General features: G+C 41.2%; 1 protein-coding gene across 1 annotated transcript in view; it reads left to right on the forward strand.

Moving 5' to 3' along the window:
• LOC128649094 (mixed lineage kinase domain-like protein) overlaps positions 1-16,266 on the forward strand; it is a 92,817-nt gene extending 76,551 nt beyond the window's left edge. Inside the window, exon 11 of the mRNA XM_053702162.1 lies at positions 15,917-16,266. Coding sequence (XP_053558137.1) covers positions 15,917-16,191 — 275 coding nt within the window. The 3' untranslated portion in view covers positions 16,192-16,266. The remainder of the gene's footprint in view (positions 1-15,916) is intronic.
• The last annotated feature ends 1,670 nt before the right edge of the window (positions 16,267-17,936 follow it).

Raw genomic sequence — 17,936 nt, forward strand, 5'->3', positions numbered from 1 at the left:
CGCCGCCAGCTATATTATCTATATTAACCCTAAGTATATTATAGTTAATATAGGTATTACATTATATATATTAACTATATTAACCCTAATTATATTAGGGTTAATATAGTTAATATAGTTACTATAGTATTTATATTAACTATATTAACTCTATCTAACCCTAACTAAATTTATATTAAATTAATCTAATTCATTTATAAACTAAAATATTCCTATTTAAATCTAAATACTTACCTATAAAATAAACCCTAAGATAGCTACAATATAATTAATAATTACATTGTAGCTATGTTAGGGTTAATATTTATTTTACAGGTAAATTGTTAATTATTTTAACTAGGTATAATAGATATTAAATAGTTATTAACTATTTAATATCTACCTAGTTAAAATAATTACCCAATTACCTGTAAAATAAATCCTAACCTAAGTTACAAATACACCTACACTATCAATAAATTTAATAAACTACAAACATCTATCTAAAAATACAATTAAATTAACTAAACTAAATTACAAAAAAAAACAAACACTAAATTACAAAAAATAAAAAAAAGATTACAAGATATTTAAGCTAATTACACCTATTCTAAGCCCCCTAATAAAATAATAAACCCCCAAAATAAAAAAATTTCCCTGCCCTATTCTAAATTCAACAAATTTCAAAGCTCTTTACCTTACCAGCCCTTAAAAGGGCCTTTTGTGGGGCATGCCCCAAATAATTCAGCTCTTTTGCATACAAGAAATACAATACCCCCCCCCCCCCATTACAACCCACCACCCACATACCCCTATTCTAAACCCACCCAAACCCCCCTTAAAAAAGCCTAACACTACCCCCCTGAAGATCTCCCTACCTTGTCTTCACCACACCGGGCCGAACTCCTGATCCGATCCGGGCGATGTCTTCCTCCAAGCGGCAAAGAAGAATTCTTCCTCCGGCGATGTCTTCCTCCAAGCGGCAAAGAAGAATTCTTCCTCCGGCGACGTCTTCCTCCAAGCGGCAGCAAAGTCTTCATTCTTCCGGCGGCATCTTCAATCTTCTTTCTTCGCTCCGCCGCCGCGGAGCATCCATCCCGGCCGACTGCTGAACTTGGAATGATGTACCTTTAAATGACGTCATCCAAGATGGCGTCCGCCGAATTCCGATTGGCTGATAGGATTCTATCAGCCAATCGGAATTAAGTTAAAAAAATCTGATTGGCTGATTGAATCAGCCAATCAGATTCAAGTTCAATCCGATTGGCTGATCCAATCAGCCAATCAGATTGAGCTCGCATTCTATTGGCTGTTCCGATCAGCCAATAGAATGCGAGCTCAATCTGATTGGCTGATTGGATCAGCCAATCGGATTGAACTTGAATCTGATTGGCTGATTCAATCAGCCAATCAGATTTTTTTAACTTAATTCCGATTGGCTGATAGAATCCTATCAGCCAATCGGAATTCGGCGGACGCCATCTTGGATGACGTCATTTAAAGGTACATCATTCCAAGTTCAGCAGTCGGCCGGGATGGATGCTCCGCGGCGGCGGAGCGAAGAAAGAAGATTGAAGATGCCGCCGGAAGAATGAAGACTTTGCTGCCGCTTGGAGGAAGACGTCGCCGGAGGAAGAATTCTTCTTTGCCGCTTGGAGGAAGACATCGCCCGGATCGGATCAGGAGTTCGGCCCGGTGTGGTGAAGACAAGGTAGGGAGATCTTCAGGGGGGTAGTGTTAGGCTTTTTTAAGGGGGGTTTGGGTGGGTTTAGAATAGGGGTATGTGGGTGGTGGGTTGTAATGGGGGGGGGGGGGGTATTGTATTTCTTGTATGCAAAAGAGCTGAATTATTTGGGGCATGCCCCACAAAAGGCCCTTTTAAGGGCTGGTAAGGTAAAGAGCTTTGAAATTTGTTGAATTTAGAATAGGGCAGGGAAATTTTTTTATTTTGGGGGTTTATTATTTTATTAGGGGGCTTAGAATAGGTGTAATTAGCTTAAATATCTTGTAATCTTTTTTTTATTTTTTGTAATTTAGTGTTTGTTTTTTTTTGTAATTTAGTTTAGTTAATTTAATTGTATTTTTAGATAGATGTTTGTAGTTTATTAAATTTATTGATAGTGTAGGTGTATTTGTAACTTAGGTTAGGATTTATTTTACAGGTAATTGGGTAATTATTTTAACTAGGTAGATATTAAATAGTTAATAACTATTTAATATCTATTATACCTAGTTAAAATAATTAACAATTTACCTGTAAAATAAATATTAACCCTAACATAGCTACAATGTAATTATTAATTATATTGTAGCTATCTTAGGGTTTATTTTATAGGTAAGTATTTAGATTTAAATAGGAATATTTTAGTTTATAAATGAATTAGATTAATTTAATATAAATTTAGTTAGGGTTAGATAGAGTTAATATAGTTAATATAAATACTATAGTAACTATATTAACTATATTAACCCTAATATAATTAGGGTTAATATAGTTAATATATATAATGTAATACCTATATTAACTATAATATACTTAGGGTTAATATAGATAATATAGCTGGCGGCGGGGTAGGTAGATTAAATTAGGGGTTAATAGAGATGGCGGCGGTGTAAGGGGCTTACATTAGGGGTTAATAATATTAATATAGATGGCGGCGGTGTTAGGGGCTCACTTTAGGGGGTTATAGATATAATATAGCTGGCGGCGAGGTACGGGAGCGGCGGTTTAGGGGTTAATAACTTTATTAGGTTGCGGCGGGGTACGGGAGCGGCGGTTTAGGGGTTAATAGCATTTTTATTGTTAGGCTAGTGAGGGGGGATAGCGGATAGAGGGTTAGACAGTGCGGGCTATGTTAGGGAGGCGTGTTAGACAGTGCGGGCTATGTTAGGGAGGCGTGTTAGACAGTGCGGGTGTTTTAGACTTTAGTCAGGTTTTATAGGCGCCGGCAGATTCTAACGTGGCGCAAGTCACTGGCGACGCCAGAAATTTGTACTTGCGCAGATTTCTGGACATCGCTGGTTTGTCAGACTTACGGCACGTTAGCATCTGACGGCGACATATATGGGATGGCTCGAGTTGCGAGCTGAAACTGCGGGCGACGCCGGTCTCCTCGCTTGCGCCGCAAACTGCAATCGATATCGGATCGCGCCCCTAGTGCCCATTATTTAGCTCACGTTGGTATAATTCTGTCTTCCTTTTCTCTACAAATTAGCTTAGTGTAAATTAAAGGGTTCAGAGATATTGGACATCCCCCTGCCAGATATCTATACATATTTATGTTTAAATACAAGATTATATGTTATACTGGACTCAAATATTTGTTACATAATATCTTACAATACACCTAGTATATACTTATCTTAGGTAGCCGACTCAGTTAAATAATATTCAACAACTCTGCTCCCAGTTATATTTATTATTTGTAGTCCAATCAGTTAAATATCATTCAGAAATATTAACCCCAATTGCCCTTATTTTTAATATTAATGGCCCAAGTGTGGCCATCAATTGTAATGGGAAATAGTTGATTTAAGTATAAAAGAGGTTGGATATTGACCTTATTGCATGTTATTTATAAATAGTGCTGCTATGCCCTAGATGGTTAATACCATCAATTTCCCTAAATCATTTCTTTTAGATGCTTTATGGTAATTCTACAACACTACTCCCTCTTCCCCTATAGTTATGAGTTAAATTGTATGCTTTAGTTATTACCCTTTCTGTACAGACCATTTCACTTTGAGTCAATTACACATTTAGACATGTTTTTTTTTTTTTTTTTTTTTTTTGTGCAGTGATGTTCTGTATTTCCTTATAACCAATTTTATGTTATATCCACATCTGATGGTATGCCAACTTGGAAAAGCCTACTATATCGATTGTTTGTACTTGCTCATGAGCAGGATAGTATTATTACTAAGTTGATATTTTTGCTCACCTCCTTTCAGAATGTATCTTATAGTTAATAGAGACCCCTGAGTGGCCTCTTTGGTTTGAGGTGGGCAATCTAACTTGCAATTATAAATACAAATGAGGAGGCTATAGGTTTTGAGTGCTAATTAGAGATTATTTAAGTAAATCTAATCTGGTTTATAAAGTATGATTTAATTAAGTATCAGCGACTTCTGTTAGTACCTCTTACAGTACGTGGTTACACTGTAATATGATTGATTTTGTAGTTATGTATGGACAAGTATATCCAATCTGTCATGTAATGTTATATATGTGTTGATCTTTATGTGACTTATCTGTATTGCACTATATTTTGAGATATTTGTACTGTATATCCTCAATAAAAAATAAACTTTAAAAAAAAAAAAAAAAAAAAAAAAGAGGACTTGTTACTTATACATAGTTTCCATGTATTAAAAAGAGCATATTTTAAATGCTTTAATGAATATTTTCTGTATCAAAAATTGACCTTAAGATCTTTAGCACAGATTTCTTAACCCCCTAAGTAAGGAAAGTTTTATTGAAATATTTTCTACCTCAACATTCTGTTTTCCAGCTCAGTATATTAAGATGCATAATTTTAATATAATTCCTGAATTTAAATTTGTAACTGGAAAATGTTATAGGTTTTTTTTGGTCAGCAATGAGTAAGTTTTATAAACCTATACATCACCTTTTTCCACTTGCAAATACCTGGAGTAATATTGAAATCGTTTTCTGTGCTGCAGTTCTGAAAATGCAGTTGTTTTAGGTCTCCTTTATATTTGTACTGATGTTTCATGTGAAGTTGGTAACTGAATTGTTTATATTTTGTAAAAAAAAAAAAAAAAAAAAAAAACTTTACTTTTTTCTTAAGAAAATCCAATTCTAATGTTTTGCACTTGAAATGTTATTGGCCAAATATTTTGTACAACGTACAGTCATATGATAAATAAACAAATTCATATCTTGAAAAAAAAAACAAAAAAAAACTTACCTGTGAAATTAAAAAAAAACTAAGATTAAACTATAAATTAACCTAACATAACTATTCAAATAAAATAAACTACAAATTAAAAATCCAAATTACATGGCGGAGCCTAGCCACTGAACGAGATGGCTGCAAATTGTTAGTGCTCTGTGGTCCCAAGTATGTTTTGCCTAAACTAGGAATGATCGCACAGCTAAAAGCAAATTTAAAATACTCTGGAAGACTCCCCTAGCTCATAGCTGAATATTGGCTAAGTCATGTAGAGCGGTGAACCACGGAGCGGGGGTATTAATGCCGGAGGACAAACTGAGCTGCGCAACATCTGACTCTGGATAAGTCGAGCTCCACCGCAAAATTGGAATGCCTGCAGGGTGCCCTCCGGAATCTACTAATTACACGGACATCATTAGAAGTATACTTGCATCCCTGACGGTCTCTCCGGATCTGGCCAAGCTCCAACAGGCCGCATCCACGTGGTCATACTGATACTCCAGAAGTGTAGGCCTTGAGATCGGGATCGCGGTACAGGAGCGGCCTACTTGCGACGGAGCATCCTCCCTAATCACACTACGGACAACCGCTCAGCTGGCAGACATCGCTACTTAACAGTGGTAAGACTGCTAAACACTGGGAGTAACAGAAGCACAGGTGGGGCAGACATTCACCGTATACACAGCGCAAGGTGGTTAAAAATACTGAACAGAGTTATATCCCTCCCTGTATGACTGGCAAACACTGACCTCACAGGCTAATATCAGAAAGGGGTCTTCATACCCCAAATCTAAGCAGCAAGAAGCTACCCTGACCCCAGTACAGACAACCACAGGGAACAGTTAAAAGAGTCAAAGAGAGCAAGTTTAAATAGAAACTCTTTTGGGAAATATAGCCTTATTGCAACATGGCTAGTAAAAAGAATGCCAAACCCCATAAAGGAGCACACTCCTCTGTTATGGAGAAGTTTTTAATTGCAGCAAATCCTATAGCTCCTTCCAGTAAGCTCTCCCAAGAAAGCATAGGACAGCAAAATCTAACTCAAACAAATGATCATGAACACAGTGTGCAGTCACATGGATATCTCACAAAAAATGATATCTTACATCTCTCTTCTAAAGATGATATTAAAAATGCCATGCTGGACTTTAAGAACATGTTTGGGGAGCTTAGGAGAGACATGGGAGCAGTAAGTAGGCGGGTTACACAAATTGAAGAAAAGCAAGAAACTCTCAGTTCAGATATGCAGCAACAAGCTAGTTATTTACAGGCCCAGGAGGGCACTGTGCAAGGTCTCATGGATAGAATAGAGGACCTCGAGAATAGGAGTAGGAGGAGTAATCTTAGGTTGAGAGGCATCCCAGAGGCTGTGGACCCCCTTGCACTGCAACAATATATCCAAGATTTCATTAAATGCCTCAAAAATGACCCCACGGCTCATGATGTACAAATAGAAAGGGCACATAGGGCGCTACGTCCCAAGCCTCCTAACAGAGCCCCGCCGAGGGACGTTATAATGAAATTTCTCTCATTTAAAGAGAAGGATGAAGTGCTCAGGATCGCAAGGACCAAACATCCACTTAGGTTCAGGGGAACAGAAATTCAAGTGTTCTCGGACTTATGCCCTGCAACACTACAAAAAAGAAGGGACTTAAGGCACGTTACCTCAGTTCTTCGGGATAAACTGATCCCATATAGATGGGGTTTCCCCACCAGCCTTATAGCGACCAAGAATAATACCACCCACACCCTTAAGTCCCCAGAAGATATTCCAAGCTTTGCACAAGCCTTGGGCCTGGATATCAGGCCGCTCAGAGAAGAAGATGCTGCTCCAATCAATAGAATTCAGGAAGAAGCTCAGCAACCCTGAGCTGGGGGATTTACTCTTTCTGCAGGTTTGTGTTGACATCGGTGCCCCTACCGTCTCAAACTAGGACTGTCCCTAATTGCTGACCTCAGTAGGGTAATCTTCCCCTATGGGGACCCGACTCCTGGATTGATGCAGCGGAGCCTTAAGGTCGTATGTGTACTTGTTTAGTATCAGTCATTATGTATGTATAGTCAAAGACTTCCTAAAACACACAGGACACTTAAGTAAATCAGGTCTGTATGGACACTCTGCCCTCGTGGCGGAATTCTACGCTACTATGCAACTTGTATGTACCATCCTGTACCACGGTAGGATTATTTTATAGAAAAATACATTACATTATGCCCTGACTGTGTCTATGATGTCTGATATGCACAAAGTTATAATTTTTATAAGGATAGACAACAACATTACCACTTTGATAAGATACAATAGTCGGATCCCCTTGTCTCTAGCTTTAGCCAGACAATCCTTATACAAGTAAGTTGATATAATTAATATACCATGTTAAACGATCAGAAGAGAGGTAGGAGACACAATGCATCGACCTCATAATTAATAACCCCAGGGAATTATTACACTACACAAGGAGCACAGGTTTGTAGATACAGGAGAGAGCAGCAGTAAATCAGATATCACTTAGAAGTACTCCCCTGATGGCCGACACTATAAATTCGTATACGACCAGCCACTTATCCCCCTGGGAACATTTCAACCCCCCTGACATAATCAGCTCTTATCTAAGTTATATAACACCCACACATAGAAACCAATGCAGGAAGGGATAGATAGAGCTTACCAGTTCACCCCACGAAGAGGCACACACATAAACTAATGGAGGTAGGGGACAATAGCTCAGATGTACAATATTATTGACGATGTTACCAGGGTGCACCTTTGGCAAGTATTTACTGTTATTATATTTAGATCATTTTGAGTTAAAAAGTTGATGTTATATGTTTATGATTCAGGCAAGATATACAGGGACAACTACCCCTGTTTGGTTTAGTAGTTGATATAGTTATTGCATTGTGAAATATAGAACTTGATTGTTTTTATTGCAATTCTCTTGATCTGTTCTATAGATTATAAAGTTTAAGTAGAGCAATTCTGGTCCATCTCAAAAGGGACCACCTTTGGTAACATCCTCACTTATATTCTTTTCTATTCTTTTCTCCTTCCTCCCCCCCCCCTTTTTTTTTTTCTCTCCTCTCTGTCCTCTCTCCCCTCCTCTCACGCTCTCCACTCCCTCCCTCCCCCCTTGCGCCCTGCCCTCCTTTCCATCAAGCATCCCTCCACTGCTACTATCTCCCGACACACGCCTCCCTGGGGTGTCCTTCTGCCCCTCCTCTTCCTACCTGTTGTCAAGATTAATCCCACGAAATGACGCAGCGACCCTATAGGTCCCACCCAATGGAGCTTCTCTCCATAAACACGAAAGGCTTGAATAGCCCTAATAAGCGTTCCATAGTGCTTAAAGACTTACAAAGAATGGGGGGAGATATAGTGTATTTGCAGGAAACACACTTCTCGATCACACACGAGCCAAAATGGTTTAACCGGTTCTATCCGACGGCATACTTCACCTCGGGCCCAAATAAAAAAAACGGGGTTGGAATCCTCATTCGTGAAGGAATACACTTTCAGATGGCGCAGATTTACAGAGACCCTGAGGGCAGAGTTATGCTCTTAACTGGCACCCTTTATGGTAGGCCCATAACACTGGTTAATGTATATTGCCCCAACGTCTCCCAGCACCTCTTTCTACAGAAGGTGTCCAACAAAATCCTGGAATTGCGGATTGGCGTTCTCTTTCTTGGTGGGGACTTCAATGCCTCACTTGACCCCTCACTTGACACTTCCAATGGCATCTCTAGCTCCCCTCAGAAAGTACGGAGGCGCATAGCCGCAATGTTGGCGAAACTAGCCCTACACGATATTTGGCGCACGCATCATCCGCAAGTGAAAAATTACACTTTTTACTCGCATCCGCACCGGAAATACTCTAGAATTGATTACCTGTTCACTGACTCGACAGGACTTATCATTACTAGAAGTAGCAATATCCTTGCGATTACCTGGTCGGATCACGCTCCAGCGTGTTGCTCTATACAATGGCCCACAATTCCAGTCACCCCTTTTGTGTGGAAACTGGATGATACGCTTCTGGCAGATCCAATATTCCAATTGGAAATTCGGAAAGCTCTGACTGAATTCTTTCTTCTTAATACCTCTGCACAATTAAAAGATACCACCATTTGGGAAGCACATAAGTGCACTATCAGAGGTCTGCTGATCAAGCACAAAGCGAAGCTCAAGAGGCTCGGCAGAGAACGCTATAACAGCCTACTTTCTCAGGTGGAATGGGCTGAACTGGCCCATAAGGCCCATCCGCGAGATGAAGTGCGGTTGGCTCATCTACTCTCCACCAGGAAAAGTCTATTGCACTTTCTCCAAGAAGGGTATCAAAAGCAAGCTCTCATACTCAAACAGCTTTACTATGAACAGGGCGATAAGCCTGGTAAGCTGTTAGCCAGAGCAATCGCGAGAAAAAGATTGAAAGTGTATGTGCACCACATAAACGATAATCAAGGAGGAGTAAAGTCGGATGGCAACTCAATAGCGGAGAGCTTTAGGGGCTATTATGAGTCCCTATATAACCTGCCTTGCCCTAACCGGATAAGACAGGCACCCCCTACACCCGAAGGTGAAGAAGCTAATACCCGGATATATCTCGAAAGCACCAAGCTCCCAATACTGTCTAAGACAGACTCCGAATCTCTAGACTCCCCGTTCTCTAACGAGGAAGTCCAAAAAGCTATAAAAGATCTACCGACGGGCAAGTCCCCAGGGCCAGATGTCTTTGGTCTTAGGTACTACAAACTCTACGCTGACCTTTTGGTCCCGAAGCTAGCAAACATGTTCAATGCCCTATCAGACTGCCCCGTCCTACCGGATTCCATGCTCGAAGCTCACATAGCAGTGATTCCCAAGCCGGGGAAGCCCCCGGACAGGCCTGAGAGCTATAGGCCGATTTCATTGCTCAACTCAGATGTCAAAATACTGGCGAAGATCCTAGCTACCCGCTTAAACAGATACCTACCAGACCTTGTCTCTACTGAACAAGTGGGATTCATCCCCTTTCGCGAGGCCAGGGATAATACCCTTGAGGTATTACAGTTGATAACCCACGCTCACGAGCGCAATAAGCCGCTGGCCTTGGTCACAACTGACGCTGAAAAAGCGTTTGACCGGGTCAGCTGGCGGTTTATACTGCTTACACTGCAAAAAATTTGGATTTGGACCTAGTTTTATCAACAGAGCTATGTCCAGAGTGAGAGTCAACGGCACTCTCTCAAATACTTTCCTGATCAGAAATGGCACGAGGCAGGGGTGTCCTCTGTCCCCCCTCCTCTTTGCTCTCACAATTGAAGTGCTGGCGAGCAGAATTAGAGCCAACCGAGAGGTGAGGGGATTCGTTATTGGAGAAACAGAGCACAAGTTGTCGATGTATGCTGATGACATACTTCTCACTCTCTCGGACTCTACAGGCTCACTGGAGGCTGCTTTAGAGGAGTTTGGGTCCTATGGAGGGGTTTCGAACTTCCTCCTCAATCCATCCAAGTCGGAAATATTAAACATTACGGTCCCCTCAGATGCCGCTGTCCGATAAAAGTGGCCGATCATAAAATTAAATACTTGGGCATAACAATTACACCGGACATAGCAGAGACCATTGAGCTGAATTACAAAGATATCAGTGATGAAGTCATAAAAGACCTCTGTAATTGGAAAAAGAAAACCATCTTGTGGCTGGGTCGCATCGGGGTGGTTAAAATTAATATACTACCCAGAGTCTTATATATAATGCAGACAGTCCCGGCCTCAGCAGCTTCTAATTATCTTAGACAAATTCAAACTGCCATGGAGCTGTATATATGGAATGGGATCAGGCCTAGAATCAAGCAGAGCACCATCTACCTCCCTAGAGAGAGGGGGGGGACTGGGAGTACTGTTGCTGAGAGAGTATCAGAGATCTATCTTCCTTCAGCGAATTGTAGAGTGGTGCAGGAACTCCCCTAACAAGAGATGGATTCAGGTAGACAACGAAGTTCTTGGGAGACGAAACGTTGGGGCACTGGCATGGATAACAGAAGGGAAACGCCCTCTGACAGTGTCAGCATACCCAATGGTGTCTGACGCCTTTAAGGTCTGGGACAAAATTCTGGCCAAAGAACCCTTCGTGTCTTCCAGGGCTTCACCCAACATACCGGTTCATGATAACCCGGATCTCGGTATGGAAATTGAATCGCATGCACGGGGAGGTGGTCACGCCCTTGTTGAGATAGCAATCTCAAACATTCTGCATCAAGGGAAAATCAAACCACTCGCAGAGTTACTGGAGTGGGATGGAAACATGTTTGCATCCTGGTTCAGATATGCGCAAATCACGCACTATTATACCACGCACAAAGAATGAACTGCACTAAGCACGCGCAGGACACAATTCGAACTGCTCTGCACAATGCAGCAGACCCCAACTCACCTGATCTCACACCTATATAAGATGCTCTTGACAAGGGGTGGATCAGAGCTCCTGTCATATACTGCAGCATGGCAAACTGAGCTAAACGCAGAAATATCACCCAAAGATTGGGAAAAAATCTTTATGAAAGCCAAGAAGGTCTCGGTCTCAGCAAGAATGCAGGAAATGCATTACAAGCTCCTGAACCGGTGGTACCTCACCCCTTCGAGGCTTCATAGGATCTACCCTCAGGTGGGGAGGGATCCTCCACATATGGTGGGACTGTCCGCATATAAAGCCTTTCTGGGAGGGGGTGCTGGGAGCGATGAGTAATCGTCTGAAGATCATAATCCCCCCCCAAAACCAACATACCTGATTTCCCATGGTTTCCCCAAGATAATTGGGGAGGATAAGTACCTTCTTTTCCTCTTGATGCTAAACAGCGCCAAAGGGCTCATACCGGTTCACTGGAAGAGTACGCAGATCCCGAACTTGAGGGAGTGGGAGGACAGGGTGGGAGACCTGCTAAGGCTGGAACGCTATCACTTTCTAAAAATTGGCAAGATCGCAACGCACGAGATGATGGCCTTGACCTGGGAAGGTAGGCGATTATAGCCCATAACCCATAGACCTGACAGGAACTAAATAAGTGAATTCCCTTGCTAGTACTTTGTATCTTGCACTCGCCCCCCCCCCCTTCCCCTTCACCCTCTCCTTCCTCTCCTCCCTCCACTCTTCTCCTTTCCCACTCCCCACCCTTCCTCCCCCCCCCCCCTTTTTTTTTTTATTCCTTCTCTGTTTCTATTCTTCCGTATCTACTCTCCTAAATCTACCCTTCTCCTATCTCCCTCCTCTCCCTGACACTGTTCTTGCACACACTAGTGTGAAAACATCAGGTATCATGAGACGTCCAGCCGTGTGTAGTAGAAACGCTAGATACTCTTGATGTGAATTAATAACTGCCTGATGCATCATTTAAATGTTAATATTCTGTTTATCAGTTATAGTCTTATAAGACAAAATTATTCTGTATCGCCATAGCAAGCTCAATGGCCATGTTTAATGAAAAAGTTGTAATGGACAAGTTTGAGACACTAATACATATTGGACAATCTCTCCTTAATTAACTTAATATTGTATCAATAACAACAGACTAGTAGGAGGAACTTGTTACAGTAATCCATGTATCTGTCAATACCTATGTGTTTACTTCTGATTTAAAATGCTATGTATAACTCATCTTGTCACCAATAAAGCTTGGTTTACTAAAAAAAAAAAATCCAAATTACATGATTAAAAAAACCTAACACTACGAAAAAATAAAAAAATAAAAAACCTAAATTACAAATTTGTATGGGCATTTGTATAGGCATTGCCCTTAAAGGGCATTCAGCTCTTTTATTGCCCTTTAAAGGGCATTCAGCTCTTTTACTGCCCAACAAAGCCCTAATCTATCTTCTATCTTCATCCGCGCCACCCTAGGTTTTTTGTGTGTGTTTTAATAAGCTCTCTGCTCGGATTTTGTCCAGTATAACGATATATGTTTGTTTGTTTGAATTAAATCTTATTTAAACGGACAGAAAAAATACTGTTTAAAAGTTTAATTATTCACAAACAGTTGGCAATTTTAAACACTTGTCTCATTTATGTCTATTATTGGCCCCTATTTAATAAAGTCTGGCGGACCTGATCCGACAGTGCGGATCAGGTCCGCCAGACCTCACTGAATACGGCGAGCAATACGTTTGCCGTATTCAGCATTGCACCAGCAACTCACAAGAGCTGCTGGTGCAACGCCGCCCCCTGCAGACTCGCGGCCAATCGGCCGCCAGCAGGGGGGGTGTCAATCAACCCGATCGTACTCGATCGGGTTGAATTGCGGCGATGTCTGTCCGCCTGCTCAGAGCAGGTGGACAGGTTATGGAGCAGCGGTCTTTGTGACCGCTGCTTCATAACTGCTGTTTCTGACGAGCCTGCAGGCTCGCCAGAAACACGGGGCATCAAGCTCCATACGGAGCTTGATAGATAGGCCCCATAGCATTTCAGTTATTCAAGTCATATGCTTGGATGAACAGCATATCTAGATAGGCTCACCAGATTATGATTGATGGCTGCACATACATGCCTTTTGTCATTGCCTCATACATGTGCATTGCTATTCATTCAACAAACCATATACAAACAATGAACACATTTACATCATACAAGTACATTGGAAGGTTGGTTAACATTGGATTCTCTCTCTCTCAATCAGGAAAGAGAAATTATGGCTTTACTGTCCCTTTAACATCACAATTTAAAAATTAGATACCATTAGGAATTACGTACAATAATAAGATATCATTAGAAAATTATTAGAGTTGTCGCTTTTTGGGAAGGAACAACAATGCTATACTGCTTTATATAAATGAACAGATGTGGGAGAGAATCACAATACATACATATATGTACATAACACACATCACACAACAACAAAACACACATTTATCTTTTTAATCTTTTTAATCAGCACACAATAAGAATGTTGAAAAATACAACAACACAATGAAGATTTGCAAACTAGAGAGGCATGTTGCTAATATGATGACATCATTCTAAGCTTCAACCATACAGATTACAGCATTAGGACTGTACCGCCCCTTTCAGCAGTCTTTCACTCAATATTACATATACGTAGATGAGAGTGTTGGAAGATCTTCATTATTATTGCGGTTTCATTGGGGCGCGTAAAATATTGAAATCTTGCCAATCACTTATATATATAATATTATAGATGTCAGCCATTACTTTATCGTTTTGCAACAATATTGCAGCAACATTGATCGATCAGATTCTATGCCATGTCTATGCACACATTATACAGAAGTATGCACTTTCAATCATGTTAGCGTGGACGTGTGGTTTATAATATAAGATCTCGTTTACTAAGTATTTGTTACGTATATGAACAAACATCACGAAGATACACTGTATATGTTACATTTTACACTTTAACACTTTCACATTACGATTTATTGGGGGGAAACAAAATTTAAGCAAACACACAAAAAAACACGCCCACTTTGAAAGCATTTGCGCCGCTCAGGTACAATCAAGTGTATACAATCGGCAATCATTACGAACATGCTACCACTGGACATTTTGCACTATAAATCCCCCAAACAACATGGCCAAAGCGTGCTTGGTGATCAACATTGTATCAAATCGCTTTTGTGTTTTTGCATACCTTGTTAATCCTTGTGCGTTTGCTCTGCTGTTTGGCTTTGTGCTGCTTGGCTTGGCAAATATGGATGATCTGCAGTTAGCTTATGTAGGTGCTGTTGGACAAGTTTTGTACAACAGAATCAGGCAGGCTCGGCGTCTCCAAGAGAGGCATGGGTAACATCTTATCAGAGGTCCTCATGTTGAAAGGGTGAGGCCCACCTTTGAGAACATGAGCGACTTTGAGATTTATGACAAGTATAGGCTCTATCGAGAGCAACTCATAGGCCTTTACAAAGTACTTAAACCTCATCTGGAGCCACGTAAACGTATGCGGACTGCAATCTCTAGCATGACCAAGATATTATGCTGCATACATATTTTCAATCCTCAGAGGGGTACATGCATGGGTTGTCCCAGGGTACCTTCTCTGTGGTTTTTGACAAGTTTCTGAATGCCATGGTACGAGTTTGTAAGCTTTACATAGGATTCCCTCAAAATGAGGACGATTGAAGGAGACTCAAGAGGGAATTCTATGCAATAGCTTAAATGCCCAATGTCTTGGGAGCAATAGATTGCACCCACATTGCGCTGCGTGCTCCAGCAGATGATCAGCAATTCTGAAATCGCAAACATTTTCATAGTCTCAGCGTGCAGTTTGTTTGCGACTCATGGATGTGGATTATGCAGGTGTGCGCAAATTTCTGGGGGGGGGGGCTTGTCATGATGCTTGTATCCTCAGGCAGTCCTCACTCTGGCAGCAGTTTGAGGACAGACAGTTTCCCCATGGGTGGCTCATTGGTGAGTACTTGTGCACAGCACAGTTCAGAAGTTAGACAATTGCCACTGTAACGTTCAAAAACAGTTGGGTTTGTGTAATGTGCAGATATAGGATGCGCTTTAACCATTTTTTTGTCTTTCAGCAAATGTCTAGTTTTGAAACAAACAGATATGTAGCAGGTCATAGTTTAAATGGGCAGATATAGAATGCGCTTTAACAATTTTTTGTCTTTCAGCAAATGTCTAGTTTTAGAAACAAACAGATATGTAGCAGGTCATAGCTTAAATGGGCAGATATAGGATGCGCTTTAACCATTTTTTGTCTTTCAGCAAATGTCTAGTTTTAGAAACAAACAGATATGTAGCAGGTCATAGCTTAAATTGGTAGATATAGGATGCACTTTAACCATTTTTTGTCTTTCAGCAAATGTCTAGTTTTAGAAACAAACAGATATGTAGCAGGTCATAACTTAAATGGGCAGATATAGGATGCGATTTAACCATTTATTTGACAATTTCCGCAAATGTCTAGTTTAGGCGATTTTCGTATACACAAATGCATTGTATCATATTTAAATGTATTTTCATATCATAATTTGTAAGATATTTGTAATACTGACATTTTGTCATGTTCATTATTTATAGGTGATTCAGGTTACATGAGCCAGCCTTGGATCATTACGCCTATACGTAACCCAGCTGACGACGCCCAGGTGTGCTATAATCGGGCACACAAACGGACTAGGGCTGTAGTGGAGCGGATGTTTGGGCTCCTCAAAATGCAGTTACGATGCCTTGACAGGTCTGGAGGAGCCCTCCAATACAGCCCTAGTAAGGTGGCGAAGATCGTTATAGCCTGCAGCGTACTACATAACATAGCTCAGCAGGCTGGGATTTTGCAGGCCATCCAGGCGCCCTGAGACCTCCAAGATTAGGAGGACAATTCAGTTCTAGAGGGGCCATTCCAGGATGAGGGGGTCAATGTCAGAGACAACATCATCAACCGCCACTTCAGACGGTAAATGCTATAAGTTATATAGGAGCATTGCGAATATGTGAGACTTTTAGGAAAATATAAGTTGAATTGTGCAAACATGTTATGATTGTTCAAGAAATGATTATTGCAAAATAAAAATTATATTTTATTATCATAGGTAATTTATACATCAGATGATTCTGGCATTGGCTCCTGTAATGACTTTGCCACCTGATTTTTGAAGACAACATCAGATGGTAAGTAGACACAATGTATGGACTGAGACTGGGGGGGGGGGATTTTGCACAATGATTCATCATATGGCATACAAGTAGTTTCAATTTATTATTTAGTTTAGAGTCTTAGACATTATAAGATTTTAGATATTCTGAAAGGATACATGCCACAGATAGCAGATAAAGGGATACTCTGAAGCACATAGCATTGCCAAAGTCATACATCAGAGGTTAAGTCTGCACAATTTATGTGTCTCAGCTTTACACCTGATTGTCAGAACATAACACAAAAAGAGGGCTACATATGCTTAGTAAGCTATTGCTATAAACATATTAGGAAATAGGTAGTGTTAGGGGGAGGGATGAAAAACTATCTACAATTTGAGATATTTGATTTTCAAATTATTTAACATTAGGTGGATGACTTCATCTACAGACTGAAAGTGAAGAATACCAATGTGATCATGTATGTGGCATTGTCTTTCAAATGTGCTGACTTCGACAATGTCAGGGTGCCAGGAATCAGACTGAGACGAGAAGTGCAAAAATAATCACGCCTTTATTAATAGCAAAAAGTAATAAAAAGTCCACAAGTCAAATAACAAGCCAGGAGTCAAAACCAGAGCTGGTAGTCAGACGAGCCGAGTCAGGAGCCAAAGCGAATAGTCAGACGAGCCGGAATCAGGAACAAGGAAAACAGCAGAGTCAGGAACAAGCCAGGGATCAGGAACCAGGAAGGACGTCGGGCAGCCAGGTAATACACAGGAACTCTCACAAACAGGTCTGAGACAACGCAAAGGCAAAGCATACTGAACAGAGGCCCTTTAAATAATAAGTGATGACATCACAATTCTGAGACTGCATCCTGTCTTACATGGATGATGCACACCAGTCTGGCCATAAAAGGAAGTGCAGGAAGTGAGCAACATCCCCCACAATGCACCAAGTCAGGAAGAGAGGTGAGTAAAATGGCTGCCAGCAGCACATGGCAAACACAACAGGGAAAAACCCTGACAGTACCCTCCCCTCAATGACCCCTCCCCCGTGGGAGGAAAAAAGGCTAATTGGGGAAACGGGCATGGAAGGCACGGAGGGGGGCGGGAGCATGAACATCAGAGGATGGAACCCAAGAACGCTCCTCCAGACCGTAGCCCCTCCAGTGAACCAAATACTGTACACGGCCCCTGGACATACGAGAGTCAATAATGCTGCTGACCTCATACTCCTCATGGTTGTCAACAAAGATAGGACGGGGACGAGGCAACACAGTGGTAAACCGATTGCAAACCAATGGCTTCAAGAGGGAGACATGAAAAACATTGGAGATGCGCATAGCAGGAGGAAGGTCAAGAGCGTAGGCCACAGGATTAACCCGACGGAGTATTCGAAAAGGACCAACATAACGGGGAGCCAATTTATTGGAAGGCACGCGAAGGTTCAAGTTGCGGGAGGA

The sequence above is a fragment of the Bombina bombina genome, chromosome 1, assembly GCF_027579735.1.
Source record: "Bombina bombina isolate aBomBom1 chromosome 1, aBomBom1.pri, whole genome shotgun sequence".
NCBI lineage: Eukaryota > Metazoa > Chordata > Amphibia > Anura > Bombinatoridae > Bombina > Bombina bombina.